The 18,270-nt window shown below is 39.2% G+C and overlaps 1 protein-coding gene across 1 annotated transcript in view; it reads right to left on the bottom strand.

Moving 5' to 3' along the window:
• LOC126262531 (cartilage oligomeric matrix protein) overlaps positions 1–18,270 on the bottom strand; it is a 472,157-nt gene that overhangs the window by 25,813 nt on the left and 428,074 nt on the right. The window contains exon 20 of the mRNA XM_049959203.1: positions 178–265. Within this exon, the coding sequence (XP_049815160.1) occupies positions 178–265 (88 nt within the window). The remainder of the gene's footprint in view (positions 1–177; positions 266–18,270) is intronic.

Below are 18,270 nucleotides of genomic sequence, written 5' to 3'. Positions count from 1 at the left end.
ACATTAACTTTAAACCAGGTCTACTTCATGTTCTTGACACCTCCTTCGTCATTCTTGATTTGGAAGATAAGACATCACAGATAAAGTAAACTAAAATTAACAGCATTTAAATTTGCAGCTTAACAATAATGGGCACATAAAATGATTTTATGTAACAAAGAAAATTGTCTCACTGACCTGAAAATGAATCCAACATAATCATCATCTATTTCTGTGTCAATGAAGAATGTTCCTTCAAAATCTACTCCGCCAAATTCATCAAATCCTGTTAAGGGTAAATAAGAAATCCACATTAGAATTCAAATGCTTCATGTGTGCTACTCATTAAAATACTGAGCAAAAGAATACCTAAGTACCACTGTAGATTCAGGACATTCTGAAATCATCATTTTGTGCACCAGACGCATACATATATGACCTGATGTTTTCCCATATATTTCTTGCTTGTAGACTTTTCAGGTGTTCAAATGGGTCATGTCATAATTACTTCCCAATATTTTAGCAAACAGACTTCTTGCCATCTTCAGGTGGTCCCTGACAAATGCTGCTCTGCTCCTGTCAGTGCCCTGTACATGCTGACCGTTACCCCCTCCTCCACTCCTATTGCTATCTGTGTGGCCACTGTAGTGGATGGTGATGGTGGTGGGGGTATCTCCCTGGATGGAGAGATGTCTGCTTGTGGATATGATGGATTGATAGGCACATAAATGTCATTTACCCCTAACCCCTCAAACCAAAATTTTTATTCCCTAACAATCAAACAATGGAAAATCCAGGATGGAATGGAGGCAGTGTGATTTCAGTTGCCTGGGACTGCAGTCGTGTGTGTGAGTTGCATTTGCATGAGTGTGTATGTGCATATGTGTTTTGACAAAGGCCATTGGCCAAAAGCTCTTGCTGTGCTTATCTACGACTCAGCATCTCTGCTATATGATTAATTCCCTAACACATTTTCTATGAGTCACGTGAGTTTGTAATGTGTAGTATCGCATATATCTCTTGGCATGCTGCACTTTAATTTACATTAAAGAACAAATCTGTTATTTAAAAACAGAAAATTTTAGTTTTAGTTACAAATATGTATGTGTGTAAATGTACATGCAGTAGCTAAAGTAAACAGAAAAGGTTTGAACAATGTAAGTTTAACAGTGGCAGCTCTTTCAAAAATAGGAGATTGTTGTTCATGGTATGGGACAGTTACTGAAGGTTATAAGTACAGAACTATGGATTATGTGAGGCTATTACCAAAAGTGGGTAAGGGTCAGACTAGAAATCCAAAGGTTCGGGTTAAGTTGTCAGTAAGTCCTAGGATTTTTCCCATCTCTTATTGCTTCTTTCATCTCTGGTACAATGATTTGTATGTGTGAGAAATACCAGCTGAATTGTGGTTTGGAGTCCTGGGAAAGGTATAGGTCTCCCCCATAGCATTAATTGATCTAGACAATATTGTTGACTTAAGTTAATAATGATTGTGGGCCCATTTTAGGAATTTATTTCTTCTGTTAATATAAGGAGAGTTTAGGTTACTGTCAATAACTGCTGATAGTTAATGCAGTACATGTGGGAGCAATTTCTTACATTTGATTTGGTTCACTAACAATTCTAAAGCTTTCGGCCACTTAGCTTTTTATGCCATAGTTGCTCTAATTTCTAAGTTGTTTAGCATCAGGCTTTACTTGCATAATCTGTACGGTCTGCACAATTCTTTTTTTTCCCTCTCTTTAATCAAATTGTTATGTTGTTCACAAACTGCAACAACTTCTAAACTTCTCACACTAATTAAGGCTATAGCAACATGGTGTTTTGCTAATGTACTTCTGACCAGAAAGCGATTCTGGGGCTGGAGCCCAAGATTTTTGTTAATCATGCCTTTTGCATTCTTATGGTGATATTTCCATGGAAACTCTCATCTCCTGACATATTCTAACTGGGAAGTGAAGTACCAGTTTTCATAGATTTATCTTTAATAATTTTTTTATGTAACAAAACATTTTTTTTTAATTTTCATCCTCTATTTCACCCCCTCACAGGCTGAATTTCTAAAAACATGAAACATGTATTTTTGTTTCTAACAGAGAAGCCAAATACAAATTTTCTTATGTTTAGCTTAAAAAATGCTTACAAAAAAAACAAAGATGATGTGACTTACCAAATGAAAGTGCTGGCAGGTCGACAGACACACAAACAAACACAAACATGTTTGTGTTTGTTTGTGTGTCTGTCGACCTGCCAGCACTTTCATTTGGTAAGTCACATCATCTTTGTTTTTAGATATATTTTTCCTACGTGGAATGTTAGACAAAGAGATTAGGCAGAGATGTCAGTCGAGGCAGAAGTGCAGAGGCAAAGATGTTGTTGAATGACAGGTGAGGTGTGACTGGCGGCAACTTGAAATTAGCGGAGATTGAGGCCTGGTGGATAACGGGAAGAGAGGATATATTGAAGAGCAAGTTCCCATCTCCGGAGTTCGGATAGGTTGGTGTTAGTGGGAAGTATCCAGATAACCCGGACGGTGTAACACTGTGCCAAGATGTGTTGGCCGTGCACCAAGGCATGTTTAGCCACAGGGTGATCCTCATTACCAACAAACACTGTCTGCCTGTGTCCATTCATGCGAATGGACAGTTTGTTGCTGGTCATTCCCACATAGAATGCATCACAGTGTAGGCAGGTCAGTTGGTAGATCACGTGGGTGCTTTCACACGTGGCTCTGCCTTTGATCGTGTACACCTTCCGGGTTACAGGACTGGAGTAGGTGGTGGTGGGAGGGTGCATGGGACAGGATTTACACCGGGGGCGGTTACAAGGGTAGGAGCCAGAGGGTAGGGAAGGTGGTTTGGGGATTTCAGAGGGATGAACTAAGAGGTTACGAAGGTTAGGTGGACGGCGGAAAGACACTCTTGGTGGAGTGGGGAGGATTTCATGAAGGATGGATCTCATTTCAGGGCAGGATTTGAGGAAGTCGTATCCATGCTGGAGAGCCACATTCAGAATCTGATCCAGTCCCGGAAAGTATCCTGTCACAAGTGGGGCACTTTTGTGGTTCTTCTGTGGGTGGTTCTGGGTTTGAGAGGATGAGGAAGTGGCTCTGGTTATTTGTTTCTCTACCAGGTCGGGAGGGTAGTTGCGGGATGCGAAAGCTGTTGTCAGGTTGTTGGTGTAATGCTTCAGGGATTCCGGACTGGAGCAGATTCGTTTGCCACGAAGACCTATGGTCTTTAAATATGTCTGCTTGTGTCTGTATATGTGTGGATGGATATGTTTGTGTGTGCGAGTGTATACCCATCCTTTTTTCCCCCTAAGGTAAGTCTTTCCGCTCCCGGGATTGGAATGACTCCTTACCCTCTCCCTTAAAACCCACATCCTTTCTTCTTTCCCTCTCCTTCCCTCTTTCCTGATGAGGCAACAGTTTGTTGCGAAAGCTTGAATTTTGTGTGTATGTTTGTGTTTGTTTGTGTGTCTGTCGACCTGCCAGCACTTTCATTTGGTAAGTCACATCATCTTTGTTGAACCCAAGTTCAAATTTTTATAGTGTTAGCTTTAAAAATGCCTTCATAAAACTTTTCATCCATTATTTCACTACCTTTGGGGATTGAATTTCCAGAAACAGTGAAACACATATTTGTTTGTTTCTAAACAAGAAGTCAATTGCCAATTTTTACAGATGTAGATTTAAAAATGTTTTATTAGTTATTTAATAATGATTTATTTTCAAAAGAAACCTTCATCCGCTATTTTGCCCCTTTAGTGACTGAATTTCCAAAAATGCAGAAACACATATTTTTTATTTCTGACTGAGAAACCAAACACTAATTTTCATAATTCTAGCTTTTAAACTGCCATAATAGTGATATATTTTCAAACAGCCTTTCATCCCCTTTTCAACTCCTTGGGATGGAATTTTGAACAGTGCATTCTTAAATCATACCTACAGTATAAGACCAACACCCACTACAGATTCCTTAGTGGTTTGGGCTGGGCAATGATGAGTCAGTGAGTGAGTGAGTCAGTCAGGACATTGGCTTTTATCTATAGAGTTTATTCAATTTTTAACTGGAAGAAAAAAAGAAAGGTCATCTCACTTTACATTTCCAGTTAGTTGTTGTCCTCTTTCTCTTGTCCCCCTATCAGTTTGATTTATCTGTCACAATCATGCATCTTCCTGCTTCCTACCCATTGGGCCAATGAAACAGTTTGGGCTAACTTGTGTTTGAATTCCTTTTCCCCAAGATGATAATCCTATTCAGCTTTGTTCGGTGAACTGTAGTTTTACATCCTTACCTTTGGTCATAAAAATGCTTTGGTTCCACATGATTCAAATTTTTTAAATTTTTTTTATTAACAGTGGTATTATATAACTCTAAAACAGTAATGTATTTAGTAAAAAAATGAGTGTGCTACCTATCTGACTGCCTGCCATATACAGAACTAGCAATAATATCTGGACTGTAGATTCAACATATGAACTCATTCTACATCTTTCAAGACTCTCTTTCTGGCTACGGTGAGCGAGATGGCACTGACAAACAGCTCAATCGGACCTCTTCCTCGTAGTCTACGTTACACAATTCTGATTTACAGTGGTGGGTGGTAACGGCAGCAAGCATTTCACAAGGCCCAGGAAGCACTGGAGAGTCATGTTCATATGTGGTCACTCAAAAGCTGCTTACAATTCAAAATCGGCCCTTGATCCAGTGCACAAACCACCCTCCTGACAATTTTCCTGACATCTATATAGTATTTCTTGAACCACCCAAACACAGTTCAGATGTAATAGAGTGGTCCAATGCACAGCTAGAACTACAGATCACCAGCACACATACACACAAGGGTGCATGTGATCCATTAAAAGGTTCCATTGTGTAACAGTGTACGCTAAATTAACCATGACATATTATAATTCCATACAGTTCTAACATGGAGCAACAGTCACACAAGCCAAGTGTCATTTTTTGATGATGAAGTTAATGAGAATGTTTTGAATTTATTTCTAAGTTTCCAGTTATGTTTAGAGGTGCAGAACATTGCTTGAATGAATATTACCTTACAAAAGATTGCATCATAAATTCTATTAATGAGCAAACTGTAGCTTTTGTAAAAGTGACAGAACTTGTGAAGGATTCTGAATAATTTTAAAGTTGTGTAAAATTAAAGGGACAAAATACAGAATAATTCAAAATGAATATGGTGGTTACAAATGACTATAACTGTTTAACGCATAGAAATACATCAGTAAAAATTACACAGAATTGAAAGGAAAGTTCAATGCTTTGGATAACAGCAAGGAATCAGAAGCCAGTATGTAGATACACACATTTTCAAATCACCACCTTCCAACATGTTGTTTTGGTCACACTGGATGTGACAATGCTGTATTCTGCTCTTGGCCACATGGATCTTCGGATCTGACACTCATGGGTATCTTTGTACGGGGTTATGTGAAAGACCTTGTACTTGTGCCTCTTTTCCTGAAAACAATTCTATGACTCAAAATGTGAATTTCTAATGTGGCTGCATTGGTGACATTGAATATGCTTCAGAATGCATGGTCTGAAATGGCATATCCTTGTGACCAAGGGGTGTCATACAGAACACTATAAATAATGTAAAAAAATTTCAACCTTCTCTTAAATTCCCTGTTACTATTATTCATTTATCACTGCGCAGTGAATAGTTATAGCCATTTCTAATTGACAATTCATTTTGAATTGGCCTGTATTTTGTTTGCAATGGGACACTTCTGTTCGATGTCAATTACTGCTGATACAACAGCTACATTGTGAAATTAAATTTCTTAAAATAAAATTGGGTTGATGGAATATGTATTGGACCATTAAAGCACTATTTTATCCACAGTCCTCAGTTAACCATTTGAAGAACGTATCTCAGAAACAGTGTGAAGTATGGAAAAGTAAAACCATTATACAGGGTGTTAGGGATGTAAGTGTAGATGTTTTTATTGATGGCTAAGGACAGTGCAGTGAACAACATTAGATCACTATTTACTTCGTCTGTAGACTAAGAATTGTAGCCACTATGAGAAGTAAGCAATTATTGTTTATTTTCCCCAAGTCAGCAGGTCAGATACTGAAGTGTGGATGCAAAATGGATAATCTATACTGACAGGTGTAGTCCACTCTGCAGCACAGTTACAACTGTGCAGAAAACACCAGGTAGTAAATTATGTGATGAGTATGTGGGAAGACTGTTAGATAAAAGGAAAAAAAGTAACTAACACACTGAAGGGGGTATACATTAAGGTACCAGGTATCACAATATCTGTACTACATCCATAACACTCTGTGTTTTAAAAACGTCAAACTTCAGGAACTATTTCTTTCCTTCTTCTAACAATGAAAGGTTGTTGAAATCTGACTTCAGAATCCCTTGTAAAGTCCAGTGTAATCTCAACAAGAAGCAGCTGACAGAGTAGTTAAGGCACTGGACTGACAATCAGACGGAGAGCATTTAGCATTACTATCTTGCCCACCTGGTTTATGTTTTACTTGGGTCCTCTGTATGTTTCTCACATAAAGCCACAACTGAATGTAATGTATCTAAATAACCCCACTGTCAATGAAGCATTAAATCTTCCTCTTGTATATTCACAAAATCGGCCTGGCTTTCAGAAACGTACAATTACAATATGTTATCAGCAAATATGTTGCAAAAATTAATTTCTCTTTAGTCCATGGACATTAAAGAAAGTGTGTATGGCCTTATTAAGGACAGGTCATACTGTGAAGAGTCCTTGCTGTTCTATCAATTGCAAAAGTAAAGAATAAGGGTTGTCAACAGCAACTGTTTGTATTACTTCCATCAAGAATGGGTATAATACTCAATAGAGTAGATTTTTTTTCAGTATATGGGAACATAGTAATGCAGCAACAATGCTAGTGAGAATATTAAGGAAAATAAATACTAATGAAAGCCTTGCTAGAATATTTGCGTATGTACGTTTTCATAGATGGTGAGCTCTGCTGTGAATATAAGGCTTTCAGGAAATATATTTTGTATCACAGATTATATTCCGGAGGTAAAATAGTCCCCCATTTGGATCTCCGGGTGGGGACTAATCAGGAGGACGTCGTTATCAGAAGAAAGAAAACTGGCATTCTACGGATCATTGGGAATGCGGGTAAGCTACTACAAACAAAATAGTGAATGCATTATTGTGGCCAAGATAGACATGAAGCCCATGCCTACTACAGTAGTACAAGTTTATATGCCAACTAGCTCTGCAGATGATGAAGAAATTGATGAAATGTATGATGAAATAAAAGAAATTATTCAGGTAGTGAAGGGAGACGAACATTTAATAGTCATGGGTGACTGTAATTCGAGAGTAGGAAAAGGGAGAGAAGGAAACAAGGTAGGTGAATATGGATTGGGGGTAAGAAATGAAAGATGAAGCCATCTGGTAGAATTTTGTACAGAGCATAACTTAATCATAGCTTGGTTCAAGAATCATGAAAGAATGTTGTATACATGGAAGAGTACTGGAGATACTAGAAGGAATCAGATAGATAATATAATGATAAGACAGAGATTTAGGAACCAGGTTTTAAATTGTGAGACATTTCCAGGGGCAGATGTTGACTCTGACCACAATCTATTTGTTATGAACTGTAGATTAAAACTGAAGAAACTGCAAAAAGGTGAGAATTAAAGGAGATGGGACCTGGATAAACTGACTAAACCAGAGGTTGTACAGAGTTTCAGGGAGAGCATAAGGGAACAATTGACAGGAATGGGGTAAAGAAATACAGTAGAAGTAGAATGGGTAGCTCTGAGGGATGAAGTAGTGAAGGCAGCAGAGGGTCAAGTAGGTAAAAAGACGAGGGCTAGTAGAAATCCTTGGGTAACAGAAGAAATGTTGAATTTAATTGATGAAAGGAGAAAATATAAAATGCAGTAAATGAAGCAGGCAAAAAGGAATACAAATGTCTCAAAAATGAGATCGACAGGAAGTGCAAAATGGCTAAGCAGTGATGGCTAGAGGACAAATGTAAGGATGTAGAGGCTTATCTCACTAGGGGTAAGATAGATACTGCCTACAGGAAAATTAAAGAGACCTTTGGAAAAAGAGAACCACTTGTATGAATATCAACAGCTCAGATGGAAACCCAGTTCTAAGCAAAGAAGGGAAAGCAGGAAGATGGAAGGTGTATATAGAGGGTCTATACAAGGGCGATGTACTTGAGGACAATATTATGGAAATGGAAGAGAAGGTAGATGAAGATGAAATGGGAGATATGATACTGCGTGAAGAGTTTGACAGAGCACTGAAAGACTTGAGTCGAAACAAGGCCCCGGGAGTAGACAACATTCCATTAGAACTACTGACGGCCGTGGGAGAGCCAGTCCTGACAAAACTCTACCATCTGGTGAGCAAGATGTATGAGACAGGTGAAATACCCTCAGACTTCAAGAAGAATATAATAATTCCAATCCCAAAGAAAGCAGATGTTGACAGATGTGAAAATTACCGAACTATCAGTTTAATAAGTCACAGCTGCAAAATACTAATGCGAATTCTTTACAGACGAATGGAAAAACTGGTAGAAACCGACCTTGGGGAAGATCAGTTTGGATTCCGTAGAAATGTTGGAACACGTGAGGTAATACTGACCTTATGGCTTATCTTGTTGTTGTTGTGGTCTTCAGTCCTGAGACTGGTTTGATGCAGCTCTCCATGCTATTCTATCATGTGCAAGCTTCTTCATCTCCCAGTACCTACTGCAACCTACATCCTTCTGAATCTGCTTAGTGTATTGATCTCTTGGTCTCCCTCTACGATTTTTACCCTCCACGCTGCCCTCCAATGCTAAATTTGTGATCCCTTGATGCCTCAAAACATGTCCTACCAACCGATCCCTTCTTCTAGTCAAGTTGTACCACAAACTTCTCTTCTCCCCAATCCTATTCAATACCTCCTCATTAGTTACGTGATCTACCCACCTTATCTTCAGCATTCTTCTGTAGCACCACATTTCGAAAGCTTCTATTCTCTTCTTGTCCAAACTGGTTATCGTCCACGTTTCACTTCCATACGTGGCTACACTCCATACAAATACTTTCAGAAACGACTTCCTGACACTTAAATCTATACTCGATGTTAACAAATTTCTCTTCTTCAGAAACGCTTTCCTTGCCATTGCCAGTCTACATTTTATATCCTCTCTACTTCGACCATCATCAGTTATTTTACTCCCTAAATAGCAAAACTCCTTTACTACTTTAAGTGTCTCATTTCCTAATCTAATTCCCGCAGCATCACCCGACTTAATTTGACTACATTCCATTATCCTCGTTTTGTTTTTGTTGATGTTCATCTTATATCCTCCTTTCAAGACACTGTCCATTCCGTTCAACTGCTCTTCCAAGTCCTTTGCTGTCTCTGACAGAATTACAATGTCATCGGCGAACCTCAAAGTTTTTACTTCTTCTCCATGAATTTTAATACCTACTCCGAATTTTTCTTTCGTTTCCTTTACTGCTTGCTCAATATACAGATTGAATAACATCGGGGAGAGGCTACAACCCTGTCTCACTACTTTCCCAACCACTGCTTCCCTTTCATGCCCCTCGACTCTTATAACTGCCATCTGGTTTCTGTACAAATTGTAAATAGCCTTTCGCTCCCCGTATTTTACCCCTGCCACCTTCAGAATTTGAAAGAGAGTATTCCAGTTAACGTTGTCAAAAGCTTTCTCTAAGTCTACAAATGCTAGAAACGTAGGTTTGCCTTAACTTAATCTTTCTTCTAAGATAAGTCGTAAGGTTAGTATTGCCTCACGTGTTCCAACATTTCTACGGAATCCAAACTGATCTTCCCCGAGGTCCGCTTCTACCAGTTTTTCCATTCGTCTGTAAAGAATTCGCGTTAGTATTTTGCAGCTGTGACTTATTAAACTGATAGTTCGGTAATTTTCACATCTGTCAACACCTGCTTTCTTTGGGATTGGAATTATTATATTCTTCTTGAAGTCTGTGGGTATTTCGCCTGTCTCATACATCTTGCTCACCAGATGGTAGAGTTTTGTCATGACTGGCTCTCCCAAGGCCATCAGTAGTTCTAATGGAATGTTGTCTACTCCCGGGGCCTTGTTTTGACTCAGGTCTTTCAGTGCTCTGTCAAACTCTTCACGCAGTATCTTATCTCCCATTTCATCTTCATCTACATCCTCTTCCATTTCCATAATACTGCCCTCAAGTACATCGCCCTTGTATAAACCCTCTATATACTCCTTCCACCTTTCTGCCTTCCCTTCTTTGCTTAGAACTGGGTTGCCATCTGAGCTCTTCATATTCATACAAGTGGTTCTCTTCTCTCCAAAGGTCTCTTTAATTTTCCTGTAGGCAGTGTCTATCTTACCCCTAGTGAGACAAGCCTCTACATCCTTACATTTGTCCTCTAGCCATCCCTGCTTAGCCATTTTGCACTTTCTGTCGATCTCATTTTTGAGACGTTTGTATTCCCTTTTGCCTGCTTCATTTACTGCATTTTTATATTTTCTCCTTTCATCAATTAAATTCAATATTTCTTCTGTTACCCAAGGATTTCTATTAGCCCTCGTCTTTTTACCTACTTGATACTCTGCTGCCTTCACTACTTCATCCCTCAGAGCTACCCATTCTTCTTCTACTGTATTTCTTTCCCCCATTCCTGTCAATTGTTCCCTTATGCTCTCCCTGAAACTCTCTACAACCTCTGGTTCTTTCAGTTTATCCAGGTCCCATCTCCTTAAATTCCCACCTTTTTGCAGTTTCTTCAGTTTCAATCTGCAGTTCATAACCAATAGATTGTGGTCAGAATCCACATCTGCCCCTGGAAATGTCTTACAATTTAAAACCTGGTTCCTAAATCTCTGTCTTACCATTATATAATCTATCTGATACCTATTAGTATCTCCAGGATTCTTCCAGGTATACAACCTTCTTTTACGATTCTTGAGCCAAGTGTTAGCTATGATTAAGTTATGCTCTGTGCAAAATTCTACAAGGCGGCTTCCTCTTTCATTTCTTCCCCCCAATCCATATTCACCTACTATGTTTCCTTCTCTCCCTTTTCCTACTGACGAATTCCAGTCACCCATGACTATTAAATTTTCGTCTCCTTTCACTACCTGAATAATTTCTTTTATCTCGTCATACATTTCATCAATTTCTTAATCATCTGCAGAGTTAGTTGGCATATAAACTTGTACTACTGTAGTAGGCATGGGCTTTGTGTCTATCTTGGCCACAATAATGCGTTCACTATGCTGTTTGTAGTAGCTAACCCGCACTCCTATTTTTTTATTCATTATTAAACCTACTCCTGCATTACCCCTATTTGATTTTGTATTTATAACCCTGTAATCACCTGACCAAAAGTCTTGTTCCTCCTGCCACCGAATTTCACTAATTCCCACTATATCTAACTTTAACCTATCCATTTCCCTTTTTAAATTTTCTAACCTACCTGCCCGATTAAGGGATCTGACATTCCACGCTCCGATCCGTAGAATGCCACTTTTCTTTCTCCTGATAACGACGTCCTCTTGAGTAGTCCCTGCCCGGAGATCCGAATGGGGGACTATTTTACCTCCGGAATATTTTACCCAAGAGGACGCCATCATCATTTAATCATACAGTAAAGCTGCATGTCCTCGGGAAAAATTACGGCTGTAGTTTCCCCTTGCTTTCAGCCATTCGCAGTACCAGCACAGCAAGGCCGTTTTGGTTAATGTTACAAGGCCAGATCAGTCAATCATCCAGACTGTTGCCCCTGCAACTACTGAAAAGGCTGCTGCCCCTCTTCAGGAACCACATGGCTTATCTTAGAAGAAAGATTAAGTTAAGGCAAACCTACGTTTCTAGCATTTGTAGACTTAGAGAAAGCTTTTGAATATGTTAACTGGAATACTCTCTTTCAAATTCTGAAGGTGGCAGGGGTAAAATACAGGGAGCGAAAGGCTATTTACAATTTGTACACTGTTTACAATTTGTACAGAAACCAGATGGCAGTTATAAGAGTCGAGGGACACGAAAGGGAAGCAGTGGTTGGGAAGGGAGTGAGACAGGGTTGTAGCCTCTCCCCAATGTTATTCAATCTGTATATTGAGCAAGCAGTAAAGGAAACAAAAGAAAAATTTGGAGTAGGTATTAAAATCCATGGAGAAGAAATAAAAACTTTGAGGTTCACCGATGACATTATAATTCTGTCAGAGACAGCAAAGGACCTGGAAGAGCAGTTGATCGGGATGGACAGTGTCTTGAAAGGAGGATATAAGATGAACATCAACAAAAGCAAAACGAGGATAATGGAATGTAGTCAAATTAAGTCGGGTGATGCTGAGGGAATTAGATTAGGAAAGGAGTCACTTAAAGTAGTAAAGGAGTTTTGATATTTGGGGAGCAAAAAAACTGATGATGGTCGAAGTAGAGAGGATATAAAATGTAGACTGGCAATGGCCAGGAAAGCATTTCTGAAGAAGAGAAATTTGTTAGCATTGAGTATAGATTTAAGTGTCAGGAAGTCATTTCTGAAAGTATTTGTATGGAGTGTAGCCATGTATGGAAGTGAAACATGGACGATAAATAGTTTGGACAAGAAGAGAATAGAAGCTTTTGAAATGTGGTGCTACAGAAGGATGCTGAAGATTAGATCACATACCTAATGTGGAGGTATTGAATAGAATTGGGGAGAAGAGGAGTTTGTGGCACAACTTGACAAAAAGAAGGGACCAGTTGGTAGGACATGTTCTGAGGCATCAAGGGGTCACAAATATAGCATTGGAGGGCAGCGTGGAGGGTAAAAATTGTAGAGGGAGACCAAGAGATGAATACCCTAAGCAGATTCAGAAGGATGTAGGTTGCAGTAAGTACTGGGAGATGAAGTAGCTTGCACAGGATAGAGTAGCATGGAGAGCTGCATCAAACCAGTCTCAGGACTGAAGACCACAACAAGAGCAACAACATCACAGATGAATTCCAATGAAAACTGTTGATGGCTGGAAAAACTGTTTTGAGCTTAGTAATTTATATTAAGAGTATTTTTGAAGGTGATCTCCTTACTAGTAAATGTATCTGCTTTTAATTATCATTTTTCTCTTGAGGCTTTTGTTTCCAGCAGCAAAAAATTGTTAAACTTAGTGACCAGTAATTTTTAACTATGTCTAGCCATCTCATTATTGTTTTGGAAGTGAATTTTATCTGTGCTGAAATATGCGGTTTCAGTTTAGTGAGCCCAGAATATTTGTGCTCCATGTTTGTAGCTTATTCAGACCTCTTTTGGGCATATAATTTGCTCTTTCCCCAACTGTATTACAGAGTAGAATGTGAGTGTCACAATGTTAGTTGTTAACAGTTCTTTCTTCCCCTCTTTGACTTTTTGGGATTAATGCTAGCCAAGATATATGGACAAAACCAAGAATATGGACCATCATGAAAAATAAATAAAGAGGTTTTAAATTCACACAAAGAATGATGCTGTTCCAGTACAGTCTGTAAATATACACAAAAATCATCCACAGTATTTTTCTTTAATTTACGTCTATCCTCTGCTGGTTACCACACAGTGTATGACAATGGATATTTTTTATTCCCCTATCATCATCTGCCTTCCCATCCATACTTTCCTGTTCCATTCATAAATTGTGCACACAATGAGGACATACTGTGAAGCCCCTGTATGGGCATAAATTTATGTGATTTAAGCATTGTGGTCATTTCAGGAAATATATCTGGGTTGAAGTAATCAACAATTACTGATGTTTTGTACAATTTTTATGAACACAAATAATGAAAGGAGTTAGGGTAATGACTCAGTATACAGATGAGGCTTTGAATGGTCAAGAGACACATAAGCAAGATGACTGAAAGGATTGCTGACTTACTGGACAGTGTCCTTCTTCTCTCTCTCTCTCTCTCTCTCTCTCTCTCTCTCTCTCTCTCTCTCTCACCCTCTCACCCCTCTCCCCCTGTCCCTCCCTTTTCCCAGCACTGCAGTTCAATTTGGAGGAGCTGTGTTGGCTGGAGTGTGAGAGAACAGATGTGGAGGAGGAATGAAAATTGGCTGAGAGTTGAGAGGGACCAGGATCAGGATGATAACATGGTATTTGTGCGCCTGCTCCAGAGCAAGGATCAGGACGAGAATGCGGCTTTGGTGAGCCTGCTCTGAAACAGGCAGGTTGTGTTGCAAGCATCACATGATGAGATGGAGGAATGTTTGATAGGGGGCAATAGAAAAGAGGAGGACAGAGACTATTGAGAGGAAAATGTGTGTGGATGATGGGATGAAGTGGGAGGCTTGGGGACAGGAGTGAAGGTGGGTGTGGGCAGGAGGTGGTAGAGGTAGAGATCGAGAGGATTTTGGGATTGAAGGATGTGCTTTAGGTACACTTCCTGTCTATGTATTTCACGGAACCTGTTATTGGAGGGTAGAGTGACATGGAATGCATACTCAAGTAGCCATTGATGTTGATCATATTTTGCTCAGCAGAACTCCGGTCTTGCCCACAATCCGATGATGGCCGTTAATTCTGATGGACAGCTTGTTGATGGTCACATCCACATAAAGGGATGTAAAAAAGTTAGAGGGGCACAACTGGTGTATGACATGGCTGCTTTGACAGGTGGTTCTGTCTCAGGATGTGCTGGACAGGTACATAGTAAAAGTCCTGCAGCAGGGTCTTTCACGGAAGTATGGACCCATGTGGCAAAGGGTTGGTATTAGGCACAGCATAGAGATGGACTAGGGTATTTTGTTAATTGGTTGGACAGCAGAATACCTCTTTTGGAGGGGTGGGAGGAAATGTTGGTAAGATGTTCCTCATTTCCAGGCATGGTGACAGGTAGCTGAAGTCCAGGCAAAAAAATTGCCTAAGTTGTTCCAGTATGGAGGCAGTGCTTGTTGGAGTTGGTTTATGGTGATGGTTGGAGAATTAGGGGCTTGTGTGAAAATGTTGTGGGAGATCTGATCACAGACTAGTTTTGAAGGATAGTGCCTGTAAAGGCCTTAGTAAGATCTTCAGCTTACTGGGCAAGAATTGCTCATCGTTACAGATTTGATATCTGCATTTGGCCAGGCTATGGGAGGGTCTTTTTCATTTGTAAGGAACAGCAGCTATCAAAATAGAGGAACTGTTGGTGGTAGGTGGGCTTGATATGGGCAGAGGCTCTTATGGAGACACCGGAGAAGTGGAGTTCAATATCTAGGAAGGCAGCATGCTGGGCTGAATAGGACCAGTTGAAACAGATGCAACAGAAGGTGTTGAGGCTGTGGCTCTGGTTTTGCTTTTGTCTTGGCCATGTGTCCTGGTCATGAAGGTACCATCTATGGACCTGAACAAGATGGGAGTGGAAGCTCCAATCTCCATCCAGCCATTATGGAATAGGATTCCATAGTTTTTGCTAAAATGCTTCAGGCAAATGCCCATATGGTTCCTACTACAAAGCCACAACTGACTGCCTTTCTGATTCTTGTCAAACTAGACCTGTAAGTACATAAATGGGTGTATATATAAATTACATCTTTTCCCCCGTATTTAATATCCTTTAAAAGTGATCCACAAATGAATATAACTACTACCACTACTACTACTAAAGAGAAGTATATGGTTAAGGATGTAGTTGGTCAGGTATACCTGTATAAGAAATGAGTGGTAGTTTTGCAGTTATGTTGACTTTGCTGACAGTTGTGTTCTGCAGCTATGTACTTATTGGTCTTCTACCTTTATGTTAATTTAATATTTGTTTTATCCTTGATTCATGAAACTGACTTTCCCTCGTCACTGTCAGTGCTAACTTAGGTATAGAAAAATGTCAAAGAAAAAATTTATCTGCTGCCTGGAGAGTCATCGTAATGCAGTTTGTGTTAATTCTGTTGGAGTATACTAACTCACTTACTACCGTATTTAAGACTCTGTGACTTATGTAACTTTTCTTTATTCTATAAACCTGCTTGCTCAGGAATCATGAGGTATTTAATCCCTGCAAGCTCCCATCATCCACACAACCACAAACATGCAGCTTTCCATTCAATGGTGTATTGCCTCATATCTGTTCCATCATCTGACAGCCTTTTGAACAGAACTACAGACCATCAAGTATATTGCTTCTAGCAAAGGCCATAGCTCTGCCTTGATTGATAATACATTACAAAAAAGGAAAATGTCTAAAATTACACCACTTCTGTACACCGGCCAACAGCAATCGGTAAGTAGGTATAAAGCCTGGTGCAAAATCCCATATATTGGCAACATTTCAGACAACTTTGCAAAAAAGTCAGTCTCTCAACTAAAGACCTGCATTTCATAGTACCAATAGCATATTAAATTTTTTATTCAATAGTAAAGACAGATTGCAATATTTGGCATGGAGTGGAATGTGTAAAATCACATGCAAGCAGTGTGAAAAAGTATGTATTGGTCGGTGAGGCAGAGCTGTGGTAACTAGGCTATCTGAACATGCAAGAAGCTGGAGATTAACAAAGAAAGGTTCTAGTTTTGCCAGTCACCTGTTAACAGAACACCATTTGTATGTTGTAGAATGTGAAGTTTTATGCTCTGTTACAAAAAGCAGATGACCCTACTGGAAGTCAACAGGCATGTGATCATGTGATACATATTGCTAGCGTAGCATTAAATGACCAGACTCAATTTCCCTTTTCCCCTTTGTTAAAATAAGTTTTTGTTACAAATAATAGATTCACATTGTAAATTAATCTTATTTCTCAACAGTTGTTAAATGTATCTCCACATAAAAACTGGATTCACCTGTTTTTTAGTTAATAGTATATAATCATTTCTAAGTGACAAAAAATGTAATGTTTTCCTATGTAAACACTCTGCCATTTTTGTATCTTCTGTGCAAATAATGTCTGTGTAAGTTGCACATCATGTTTAGCCATCCTTTTGACATACACCTAGCTGTCTCTTGAAGGTGGCCTAAGAAGCAGAAAGCCAGCACATGACCAAATAAATGTAATTTTGCAGAACACTGCAAAGTGTTTTCCTTTTTAATATTATCATCATATGGTGCCAAGCACCAACAAAAAACTCAGTTAAGATCCTGCCCACAGTACTATTCTATAAGACAAGAAAGGATATACCAATCCAAAATACACCATTCAGAGGGTTTCAGATGTAAGGTGTAGGATTAATCTCTTTAAAACCTATAGCTTGTTGCAGACATGATCAACTTGCTGTTACCATGAAAATCTGCCATCTTCATGTAAAATGAAGACCTTACACCCTGAACAAGCCTTTGACAGGATTTCATCATTGGCAGTATTATATTTGAACCAGTATGTTTAAAGTGTATAATATTTGTTTTTTCTGCATTAACTTTAAAATTATCACTTACAAATTGAACTTTTGATTTTTCAATGGAGTTTTGAACCTCCTCACTCAAGTTGGGCTCATTGCTCATCCAGAGCCCAAACATTTCATTATCATACATAGTAATTGGAGCCTTATTGTCTACACAACTTGGAAAATCATTCATATAACAAATGTAAAGGAATGGCTCCAAAATGGAGACCTAAGTGACACTAAAATTTATGTTTCTTCTTCTTGGTCATCTTCACTCTCTCTAGTACTTCTCTATTATCACATATAATTCATGTACACTGCTGATCTTTTAAACATGTTTCTAAAAACTGTATGGGTTTTCCAGTGACATCACTCATTGTAAGATTTGATGGGAGTGGATCTACTTCTACATCTACATCTACATCTATACACCTCTGTGAGGTCCAATTGTACCAGTTATTAGGGTCTCTTCCTGTTCTATTCATTTATGGAGCATGGGAAGGATGATTGTTTGAATGCCTCTGTGCATGCAGTAATTATCCTAATCTTCTCCTCACAATCCCTATGTGAGTGATATGAGTGATTCATGGATACATGGGGGGAGGGGGGGGGGTTATAGTCATTCAAAGTTAGTTCTTGACACTTTGTTAATAGACTTTCTTGGGATAGTGTACATCTATCTTCAAGAGTGTTCCAGTTCAGTTCCTTCAGTATCTCTGTGAGACTCCCATGGATTAAACAAACCTGTGACAGTTCATACTGCCCTTCTCTGTATACACTCAATATCCCCTGTTAGTCATGTCTGGTACAGGTCCCACATACTTGAGCAATATTCTAGAACCAGTCACAAGAGTGATTTGTAAGCAATCTCCTTTGTAAACTGACTGCACTTTCACAGTATTCTGCCTTCAACTGAGCCTATGTGATCATTACATTTCATATGCCTACAAAGTGTTAAACCCCTGTATTT

Source organism: Schistocerca nitens, chromosome 6 (assembly GCF_023898315.1).
Source record: "Schistocerca nitens isolate TAMUIC-IGC-003100 chromosome 6, iqSchNite1.1, whole genome shotgun sequence".
Classification (NCBI taxonomy): Eukaryota; Metazoa; Arthropoda; class Insecta; order Orthoptera; family Acrididae; genus Schistocerca; species Schistocerca nitens.
Note: the sequence above shows the minus strand (reverse complement) of the source record. Positions and strands in the feature narration are given on the sequence as shown.